Genomic DNA, 11,238 nt, shown 5'->3' on the forward strand with positions numbered 1-11,238 from the left:
GACCTGTACAGGACTGCAGGGGGATTTTCCAAGGACCAAGTTGTACCTTCAGCGAAAATTACATAAGAGTATAAACATTCATTTAAACAGAAAGTAAATGATCAGGATGGAAAAAGCATGACATTTCAGTTGTATTTCTAGGTATTGTAAGAGCAGCATGAAGACAGAGAGAGGTTTATGAGTGTGACGACACTGATGGGAAACGGCCTGGGATTGACAGCACATCATTTCTGATCACATGGTGATGACAAACCCTCGATACATGCTGAGCTGGACGAGGCCGCATGTCAACTTTGTCATTGTGAAGTATCGAGGGGGAACCAAGTTTCCCTTTAAAAAGAGAAACTACTCCTGTTGTACGATACATCCGGTAAGTCGAAGCAATCTATTTCTGACGTGCTGAATTGTAGAGAAAAATCAGGTCAGTGAGTAGTAAGAATACCTCTCCACAGCACCTGTGTATTTAGAGAATACAACACATTCAGGCCCACAACAGGAAGCTGAGAGGTAGAGCTGTACACTGCTCAGGTTCCCAGAAACATTTCCCCTGCTGCTAAATTCAACCGACAGACAGAAAATAAAAAACACAGCTGATGAAACCAAGACGTCTGTTTACATGAGCAGAATATAAGTACGCTAAATATACCGTGTATTTGTTGTAAAAATGGCAACAAACAGAAATCTGAGTATTCAGAAAAAAATAGATGCAAAGACATTAGTTATTTTACTCCAAAAACTTTTTTTTTTATTGTTGAATGAAACAGTGGGGTAAATGTACAGCAAACAAAGATAACACCGGTCTCCTTCTGGGAACTGAATATCCCATCATGCTCTAACTTAATCCAACAGGTGACGCGTCTCTGCTCGCTCAGTCCCGCTCTGCCAGGGCCATCAGGTGAGTGTCCACTTCAGTCTCTGTCAGGATCCTGCAGAGAGAGAGAGAGAAGACACAGAGATGGGAAAAAAAAAATCTATTTAAACCACGACTACAGCTGAAATCAATCGTCAAAAAATACATCTGCTGAGATCGGGGAGACTTTGGGTAACTTTTCAAAACAGCAGCTCCTTCCAGTTTCTTGAAGCTGCTTCAAGGAATTTTCATTTTTTGTTGTTTCTGGCGAACGCCAACGACAAAAGTGATTTGAGGAACCAATTCCCTCCCGTCATACAGATCTTGATCTGGCCAGTGAGTTGATTTATTTTGGAAGTTAGTGAAAGTAAGAGACAACCTGTTTTATACTATTTTTCTTTTTTAAACACAGCTCCATGCAGGGTGCATGTTGATGAAGTAATAAATCCATCTGAGGCTATGTAAGATAAATAACTTTCAAATGATGACGTTCAAAAAAAGCACTCTGTTTTACGGCTTCTCTCCTCAGGCTGAGACACCTTTTAGTTTAGCTCTGTGTTGTTGGTGGGATCTCGTTTGGTCTTGTAGGTCACACAGAGTCATTAGTATTAAATTGAGACTTCCATATCCACTCAGAAGTTCCTTGTAATACACATTTATCTGAGTATTTCACACTTGACCATTTGTGATTGAAACTGGATTGCTGGGAATAGACAGATTCAGCAGACTAGAAAATGCTCCAATGAACATTTACTACCAGAACAGCTGCACCTGAATATCACATGGAGGTAAAAAAATGTTCATGGGAGCACTAATTCCAATTCTAACACAAGTAGCATGGACCAGAACACCATGTATTTCTATTTTTTACCTGAACTTGGGTTCCTGCGTTGTGACAACGCCCACCTCGAGCTCAGAGGGCTTGAAGTCAATGGAGAGAACAGTCGACAGACAAGAGATTGCCGTCTGAAGGGGAGGAAAAACAGATAGGAGTGTTCAGGAGATAAGTGTTTATCTTATTTCTGTTGTATCATATAATAATTGACTTGACATGACAGTAATGGTTATAAAATCACAATGCAGCTGGAAACCACCTGTGCGGTTACTTTCACTTTTATGTTCCTCCCTCATCAACCTGTCCAACATCACTGAAGAGAGATTTGTTTTTGTACCTCAATAGTTTGTTCGAAGGTCCAATCCAGTTTCTTTTTCACTTTCTTCTCCAGGAAGCTGGTGGCTTCTGTCTGCTTCACCCCGGCGGCGGTGGCCTTGAAGCCGCAGTAGTAGCCTGCTGGGTCGCATTTGTACACCTGAGGGCCAAACTCCTCGTCAACGCCGATCACGATCATACCTGCAGGACACAGGCGTCAGAGAGGACGGCGACATTTAGCTCCAGAGCTTCACACGTATGGATCTGCTTAAAGTCCAAACACATCTCGACCATTATGAGTAAACTCCTCACTGACTATAAACTGATAGATACTTACAGCAGCCCAGTGGTCGCATCTCAGCGTTCTGCGTGTAGACTTGCGAGATGTCAGCAATTCTCTTACACAGCATGTCCACTGGGATCTCATAACCGTACTTGTACTGCCAGTTGGCTGCCTCGTAGCGAGCTCGCTGGACTTGAGACCTGCTGTCAGCTTCAAGACATCAGAAGGGAGAAGGGATTGTGAAGCGGTTGATTTGTTCAATCAACACCGTCATGCTTGTGCATGAAATCGCCAATGCAAGGTTTTAATTGTATTTGCAGAAAGCTGTTCCTGTGTCAGATATTACACATGAGAGGAAAGAGGAACTACCAACTACAGTAACCGCTGAGACTGAGGAGAACAGAAACGTCAATAAAGATTCATCACTTTCAATGTTATCTGAAAATAAAAGGAATTTCTTAAAATGTATTTTGGTTTTTACTGGTTTTCACATAGTACTTTTGTTCACATTTACTGAAAATGACTGTGATGCCTGCAGCAGAAATCACCACTTGGTTATAATAGTGGAAAGTTTAAGAGCTACCACTAAAAAATTGCTTCTAGTAAAAGAAAAAGTGGAGAGAAAACTGGGAAATAAATGCTAACACACTGCTGAATAAGCACACTATGAAAGAAATGCATAAAAACAGATTAAATGAGTGTTTGTGCAGAAAACGTTATTCTTTAAATACACCCATTAAAGCAATATGCTGAGTCTACAACAAAGTGACAACATCTTTTCTTACCCGTCATCCCAGACATTACACATCCAATATTATCTGTTATTCTGAAAAGGTGGGTCACTGTGGCGGCATCCAGGAGCTTGTCCTGTTTCGAGGAAGAAAATGAATGAATGTTGGATAGTGGCCTCAATACTGTGTTAAAACATTTACTTAACACTTAAGAGGTGCCTGAGGGGTTTCATGTGATTGGAAAAACACACACACACACACAGAAGACAGTAAGTATCCTCTCACTCCTCTGAGATGGTCTCAGATTCTGATTAATAAATAATCAACAGTTTATTGCAGTCAAATGTCTCACCAATAAAAGTCTATTTAAATAAAAACTGAATAAAGAATCATTCAACTACGTAAAATGATTGCTTTATCATTTTCATGTAATATGAAATAAACACTATGAATGGCAAACAGTCTTTTGACTGACAGACAATATTTTAAAACATGATAAATATATATCATTAATAAAACATCTAAATAAATGAGAAACATTTCAAAAGTAGATGAACATTTTCCAGTGGGGAGAAACTGAGGGGCTTTTTGATGCTTTCTCTGAAGGCAGACGAATGGAATATGAACACAGGATGCGTATTAAGTCACTGACAAATGAATGAAGCATATCAGGTTACAATGAAAGATGATAGCTCAACATGTAATGAGAAAAAAACATAACAGTATACAGTTGCCAGAAACAAGCGTTAATGCAGGAGGACACGACGTGACCACAACTGATACTTGAATTTTCTCTTCCTGCATCATTTTCTTAAAAATATGCTGATTTAACACCATCAGTTCCATTTAGATCAACTGATAAAAAGCAACTAAATTATCATTTGACAGTTTTATTACTGAGCTCTTCAGTGGAAATATTGTTTGTATCAATGGTTCCAGACATTTAAATGGAAAACAATCTATTGATTTTAATACAAACAGAGCTCTGTTTAGAAAGGAGCTGAGCATGACATTGACACAGATGTGCTGTTGGCATTTCAAAACAAAGGCGTATCTTAATGATGGTGGTGATATGAATCGATGTTTTTATTTTGCATCGCTGCTACTCGATCACTGAATTGACATATCGATCCAGATCGATGTATCGTTACACCCCTACTTTTCCAGTCCAACACAAGTGTGAAAACAAAGACCCGACTTCAACTCACCGGTACTTTTTTCTGTGTTACAACAACTGCACAGTCCTTCCCCCTGACTGCTACTGATGTGAGTCCACCTTGGTTTATGGCCTTGAAAGCATATTCTGCAAACAAGCAAAGAGAAGAGGGTGTGATTAAGTGTACAAATTCATCTGAAAACAGCATTTAATGTAAGGGGAAGGTAAAGAAAAGAGTAGCATTCATGATTTTCATCAGTCCAGCGTACAAAAACAAACAGCTGTTGTCTGGCTAGCCAGCATCGAATCACTGAAAGCTTCTGTAGGCTCTCAGAAGTTTTTGCTTTAGATTTTTTTTTTTACTTCCAAATAAGTGTAACCTGCAGGATCTATAGCTGAACATCTGGGGACATCCCTTACATCCCTTTAACTCTTCAGAGATGCGCTTTGTTATTTACTGTTTGTGGGGCAACTTTAGAATGTAAGACCTCTTTGTTGTTTATCAAATGACACCAACACAGGTCCTGTCCATGTCCAGGTAAGTTAAGGAAAGAAAGTGGATCAATTTCATGAATTACTGCACGACTACAACTTATTCAAACATGTGTGGTTAATATTTTGGGTGAAAGTCCCACCAACAATTGCCGTACTCGAGATAATACGTGAAATTACCGTCCCTGCGACAAATACTCTCATTATCAGGACAATTTAATTAAAATAATAAGTACACCAACTTTCCAACACCCCAACAGCTAACTCAATAACGGGTTGACACTTTCAGCAATGAATCAGCTTGCTTGACTGCAATGCTAATGATGCTAACTAGCCTACTAGCCAGCTAGCTGTTTTGAGTCGCGCTGTTTAGTGTAATTAAAGCACCGGTAAAGTAAACGTAAAATAACGAAAGGCACACCACACGTAAGACTTTCACGGTTTAACATGACACTACTTTCGTTTTGGCGGAGTGTTGTTATAAAGATGAACGCCGAGCTAGGCGAACCATGACAGAGCATTTAGCTAGCTAGCTAGCAAACAAGTGAGCCAGCAAGCCGGCTTATGTCCGAACAAATCCCGCACACTGACCGACTTGATAGAGTCTTCCTTCGGGAGAGAAGATGGTGATGTGTCGGTCGAACCCTGCACTCGAGCCTCGGGACATTTTGAAAGCCTAAATTTGGCCGAGAAGTTCGTCCAAATGAAATTGCAAGCAGATTTTACTTCATGCACAATATTTCCACCCGGAAGTTGAACTGAGGGGGACCCGTAACTTCTTCCGGTGTGAGAGGCCTGCTTCGTTACCATGGTGATACAATAAATAAAACCTGCCAGTTAGTCCAGTGCCTGTTTGACAGCTGTAATTAGCCTAATAGCTATTTTAACATTAATATATTTCACCCTAACAATAAATTATCATAAAATATTTATGATTAGTAGCCGACAGCATGTAAAGTAGTTAAGATAAATATACCTTGACAGGCTTCTAACCTGAAAATGCACTTTTTACACTTGAATGTCTCTGGAAAAACAGTGATACAATATAGATATATAACAAGGATTATTATGTCCTGGTCCATCAATACTTGTTATCTTTTACTCTACTAACCTTTTTCAATGGATTACTTTTACTTATATCAGAGTATTTTTGTAGCATTGTGACATTATAACTCACGTGAAGGTTGAATATACTACTTACTTTTGGACTTTTGTAGCTAAAACATTGATAAGAGGATTAAGATGGTTTAAATACTGTTGTATAGCTTATTGGTTACATGAGATTTAGCATCTGCAGTGTCATTGACCCCAAACATTTGTAAGGTTACCTCATTAAAATGATTTTCTAGTTATTATAGGCTCTTTTAAATTTATTTTTATTTTTACACATATATAAGTGGAGCCTGTGGAAACCAAAACAGCAAGTATTCTTATATGTCACATTATAGAGTCTATATTATGAAGCATACTGTATAGTAGGCCTTAATATTGAGTGCAAAATAAAGGCACAGCTTTTGACTTGTCATACTGTTACTGGAAAAATTACAGGTGTCACTAATAAATCAATGATTGATTTCGACTGAGTGTCCCGATTTCTGACGGTGTAACAGTGAGCCAGCATGCTCGTTATCAGGAACCAGCTGTTTATTTAATTATTTACAGCTGTACTATTGTACAAGCCGGCTCACTGACGTGACTCACTGAAACACTTACATGGAAAGGTGCCACAGTCATTAGTAACACCTGTTCTTTCCCTGCCATGACAAGTCCAAATGTACGCTGTAAAAAAAAAACAAAAAAGGCCTGAATCTTACAATATTTAACTTTTGTCTTTTAAATGTGTCGGGAAGCGGGTGAGTCAACAACTGTATTGTCCGTGCAGCACAATATAATGCAATTCAGTACAAACCCCTCCAACCGCTGCCTGCTGTTACAGGCATGAACTGACATACTAAATATAATACGTATAATCTCAATAATAAAGAAAAGGGGGGTTATGTTGACACTGTGTATTATCTGTGTCTTATCTTCTAAGCGTGACTTCCTTTTTTGATACTGAAGATTTAACATTTAGTGAAACATTACCTCTTTTATTACCAGTATTGTGTAAACTAAACAGCTTCCTTTTGCTATACTGCCAGAGACGCTAACAGGATTTCTGCAAAAACCTGCACAGCCGAAGCAAAACTATCCACTGCAACACTGTGACAAGGTGAAAACAGATTCTCTCAGGTTTACTTTGCCTATCACATGTCAAGCCACATAAAAACAATGCCATCTTCACAACGGAACATGAGTTAGGTTTATTGTTTTATTAATTTGTGGTAAAAAAAAAAAAAAAAAAAAAAGAAAATCATGCGCCGACCACTTGGAAGAAACTCAAGTCCCATTTCCTTGTTCCTGAAAATAAAGAAGTTCAATTGTCACCAGGGATTTTCCCAGTCCACAGGTAGATAACGCAGCTGAATGGAGGATGTTTGCTTCCTCTTTACAAGTTACTGACACATTCAGATAATGACTCATCAGCGTGGTATCATAATCTGCGATTATCAGGGTGCTGAATCTCAGGGCTGCGACTGAAACAGCAGTTGGGGTCTTTTAATACTTTCTGATATGGTTTTGTAGCCAAAAAAAAAAATCCCAGTATTTGATTCAGTCATAGATGACATACACGGGAGTGTTTGTGTTTAACCACTGAACTACATTGATGACCCGATCACACAAAGCGTACGCAATAAGTTATTTTAGCAACAACAACAAACATCATCGGAAATATTAATGCAAAATCCAGTATTGCAAAATGTCGCTGCCACTCCTGCGCGGCCACAAGTACTCCTTCTAAACTAAACAGTGATGCAGAATGATAAACACAAGAGTTTCCAACATTGATTATGTAACTCCAGAAAAATTCAGATTTCATCTTCTTTAGAAACTTCAGTGTACACATTTGGGACTTTGGATGATTCATAAACCATTAAATCCAATATGTTCTTCAGGCTTATTAAGGATCTTGTCTGAGTTAAATAAATGGCTAAAATGCAAATACACACAGTGTTTTACTGCGTTGCCAGAGCAGCCCCTGCTTTGATATTTAACAACCTGGGCAGCAAACCCCCCCACCCATGCCATCATCCCTTCACCACTGATACTTCTCACTTTCCTCCCCTGTTCCTGTCCTCACCACCTCCTCTGCTTTCTCTCTTTCTCCTCCCCCCCGTCTTTCTGTTCTTACTCCACAAAAGCTCAGTCTTACAGTATCAGCGCAGCAGCATTTGCACACTGTACTCACATTTTGAAACCAGAAAGACCCCCACCCCCGGGCCCAGGAGCCGAGGCGTGGGACTGAACTCTGGAGTGCAGGGGGATCTCCACCATCTACAAAAATACTTTTTCATATTGCAAAGCCGCAGCCTGGCTAATGTTTTCCAAGCACAGAATTTTAGATGTTAAGCAATGCGGGAAACATGATTACGATGAGGCCTTTTTTTTTCTCTGAAACAAAACACAACATTTGTTTGTTGGAGTCATTTTTGTATAAAACATTGTAAAAAGGCTTTCTTTCCACCACCAGGGACATTTTTGTGCATATTTTCAAAATTTCCCAAATATATTTCTCTGAAACCATCCACAACCCTCTGCTGAGCACTACTATGTACATTTTCAACGCATTTTTTCAACGCAGCATGCGAACATGAAGCAGACAATCTAATTTATCTCAAAAACACAAAGTATTCATCGTATTTTACAGCACAGTTTCTGAGAAGCTGCATGCTGCACGCTGTTTCTAGGAACAGCTTATCTCAAGTGAACTAAAAACGCAGAAAAGTGATACAGGTCTGCTCAGTGTGTGTGATAACAAAGCTGTGTGCTCGCTTCCTTTTAGTGCAGACACCTTTTTTTGGAACTTGTATGTTGTTCCTTAGAAAATAATCTGGTGGTTTGTCATGTTGCAAACAGCATCTGCGGTTGCACAATAGCCTTAAGTTGCGTTACAATTAGTGGTATTGCACTTGACTCTGAAGGAAATGTTTTTTGTTATTTAACACAAAAATGTAGAAAACATTGTGTGTTAAAATGAAACGGAGTCATTAGATTGAGGACCGGCTGCTCAGCTAGTGTACAGAAGAATGTGGACGTTCTTTAAAGTGGTCTGGTGACATTGGAGTTTAAAACCCTAAACCACCCCGGTACTTTACAGGGACCGACATGGATGCACAACAGATGCCGGGCTTTCAAAATAAAATCACACCTGGTTTATATTAAAGGTGCAGTTTGTAGATTTAGGGGAAGATATTTTAATCACAAGAGAAAGAGCTTCATTGATTGATCTTTTATTTTTTTTAATTTCTACACAGACTAAATAAACAAACTGACCTTAAAGACAACAAGATTTCATACAGTTTTACTTTGTTTACATGTGGCGGACCCTGCCACCTTTCTAGCTTCAAAAAGTGACCCTATATTCCTCTGAGAACAGCTTGTTTATTCAGTTATGGATGTATTATTATCTCATTAACATTGTAAATGCTACACAGTGCCCCTTTAAAGTCCTGACCTGCTGATCTAATGTGTATTTATATCTGTAATCTACATTTGTCCTCATTTCACCTGTTTGAAAGAAAATATCGACAAACAAACTGTGAAACACTGGCTGGTTTAGATGTTTATTACCGCGGCTCCGTTGTACCCGAGGCTTCAGTGAGTTGATCATGTTCCAGCAAGGTCATGTCTGCTTTAATACGCTTTTTATTTACTGAGGAGTTTTTTGCTATCGGCCCACATTTTTTGGCATGTGTTGACTAATCTTCACTCGTGCAATATTAAGGTAATATCTTTGGTTTTCTGACTGAATCCCCCTCAGTGCTGCCGTGATGACCCTCCAGATAAATACTGGATGTGTCAGGACCCCAGTGAGACTGAAGAATAGGGAAAACACAACTTACGGTGGTTTACTTTCGCACAAGGAGATTTGAAATGTAAATGCACTGAAAATAAACGTCACGTTGGAGAAAAAGAAAAGAAATAAAAGTCAAATTTATACAAATCATTATCGGATTCCTTGCCACCATGCAATCTGTATGTGTGTCTGATTTGAATAAAAAAAATGGCATGTAAATGTGTGCAGAACATAGTGTGATCAGAGCTCGACCACATAGTCGAGACCACATCTGGAGGTGGTCTTGCTTGCATTATGATCGCATCTCACCCAGGTGAACATGCAGCCTGCACAGCGTGAACCACAATCTAAAGAAAAAAACAAAATGTTTCGCCCGACCTCGTGTTGAAAGGTCACCTCACTCCCTCTGTTCTTGCCGGCTCGAGCAGCCCGACAAGAAACTACAACCACTCAGGACAACTAAGCAGGTCGCACCTTGCAAAAAGCAGTTAGACGAGGAAGGATGAATGGCAGGCGATGAATGATGCCTGCCAGCTAATTTGCATTTTGGGATGTGAATGCAATGCGGGCAGAAACGAGACACAGAGAACACTTATCAAGACCAGGTGCGCCCCGGGGATCAGGTGTAATCATCCGGTTCGTGTAGCGTGTGAAGATCAGAGCTTAGAAAAATGCAGATTGAAGATTTTTAAAGCAATTTAGTGTCTTTTTACAGATGCAGTTAAGACTGATGCAACAGAGACATCCTGACTTCAAGAATGTTTGGAGCTGGATCCTATATTTCCCATAATGCACACGTTTTTTTTAAGAACCCCCTTCACCTTCTTTTTAATTAAGCAGTTCTTAAAAATTCTTAAAAAGTTCCTACAAAAACCTCACAGTTTTTGAAACACCCTGCAACACACGCAGCACTGCAGTAAAACTGGAAATTTGTTTGCAGAGTGTGTAGTGTGATTATTTCAGATGATGGCTGTTCATCCTCCTCATGCTCAACACTGCTGTCTGAAACAATCAATGCTGCCCTACCTACAGTAGCTGTCCAGGATGGCGGGCAGCTGCTCACATCAGGTGGCGACAGATTTCATGATGGTGACGGTGATCAGGATCTTTTTTTAAATTTGATCAAACTTCCTCTGGAGCCACAGACTGTTTTTACAGACTGTGTTATTGTCTTTGTGGCGAGTAATCTGACCTTCATGTTTAAAACTGTCAGGATGCCCCTTTAATATTTTACATACTGTCTGCTCATAGTTTCAAGCTGAAAGACTGAAGCCTTTCATGGTGCTTTATAATCTAAACCGCAGGGACTACAACAGTTTTACCGTCTGCTGGTGAGCAATAATTTAAAGCACATAATGACCAACGCAGCATTGATATTGTGGGGCCATGTGAGCGGACGCAGCTTGTGATTCGCTCCCAACGTGAGGTAACTTTAGAAGTGTTTAGGCAATGTGGTTGATGCATTATAAAGTGGGTTGAAATATAGACACCGCAGCGCTCGATGTAGATGAGTTTCAGCTGGAAAATTTAGCATCTGGCGTTTTGACTTAGCAGTTTATTAAATCAAAGCCAGAGGCAAACACGGCCGAAATACGAGCAGGATGCCGGTAGCAGGAATCGTGATGATTGTGCAATCACGCCGTGCGCTTTGATTCGTGCCTATTCTGCTTTTTGTCAGG

General features: G+C 39.8%; 1 protein-coding gene across 1 annotated transcript; it reads right to left on the reverse strand.

Moving 5' to 3' along the window:
• Positions 1-719: 719 nt before the first annotated feature.
• On the reverse strand, positions 720-5,446 carry LOC119013108 (proteasome subunit alpha type-6). The gene is made up of 7 exons (XM_037087484.1): positions 5,254-5,446; positions 4,223-4,317; positions 3,069-3,150; positions 2,338-2,493; positions 2,023-2,201; positions 1,722-1,816; positions 720-926 (listed from the first exon to the last, which is right to left on the reverse strand). Exons 1-7 carry the CDS (start codon positions 5,327-5,329, stop codon positions 869-871), a joined length of 741 nt encoding a protein of 246 aa, XP_036943379.1. The 5' UTR covers positions 5,330-5,446; the 3' UTR covers positions 720-868.
• Between the last annotated feature and the right edge of the window lie 5,792 nt (positions 5,447-11,238).

This window comes from Acanthopagrus latus, chromosome 22, assembly GCF_904848185.1.
Source record: "Acanthopagrus latus isolate v.2019 chromosome 22, fAcaLat1.1, whole genome shotgun sequence".
Lineage (NCBI taxonomy): Eukaryota > Metazoa > Chordata > Actinopteri > Spariformes > Sparidae > Acanthopagrus > Acanthopagrus latus.

Bases quoted from the DNA above. Each gene is read 5' to 3' on its own strand.
- LOC119013108 (XM_037087484.1), bottom strand. From the start codon at position 5,329: ATGTCCCGAGGCTCGAGTGCAGGGTTCGACCGACACATCACCATCTTC. The intron at 3,151-4,222 runs GTGAGTTGAAGT...TCCTCGAAACAG, and splicing joins TAACACAGAAAAAAGTACCG to GACAAGCTCCTGGATGCCGC. The intron at 927-1,721 runs GTAAAAAATAGA...CTCTCTCTGCAG, and splicing joins ACGCAGGAACCCAAGTTCAG to GATCCTGACAGAGACTGAAG.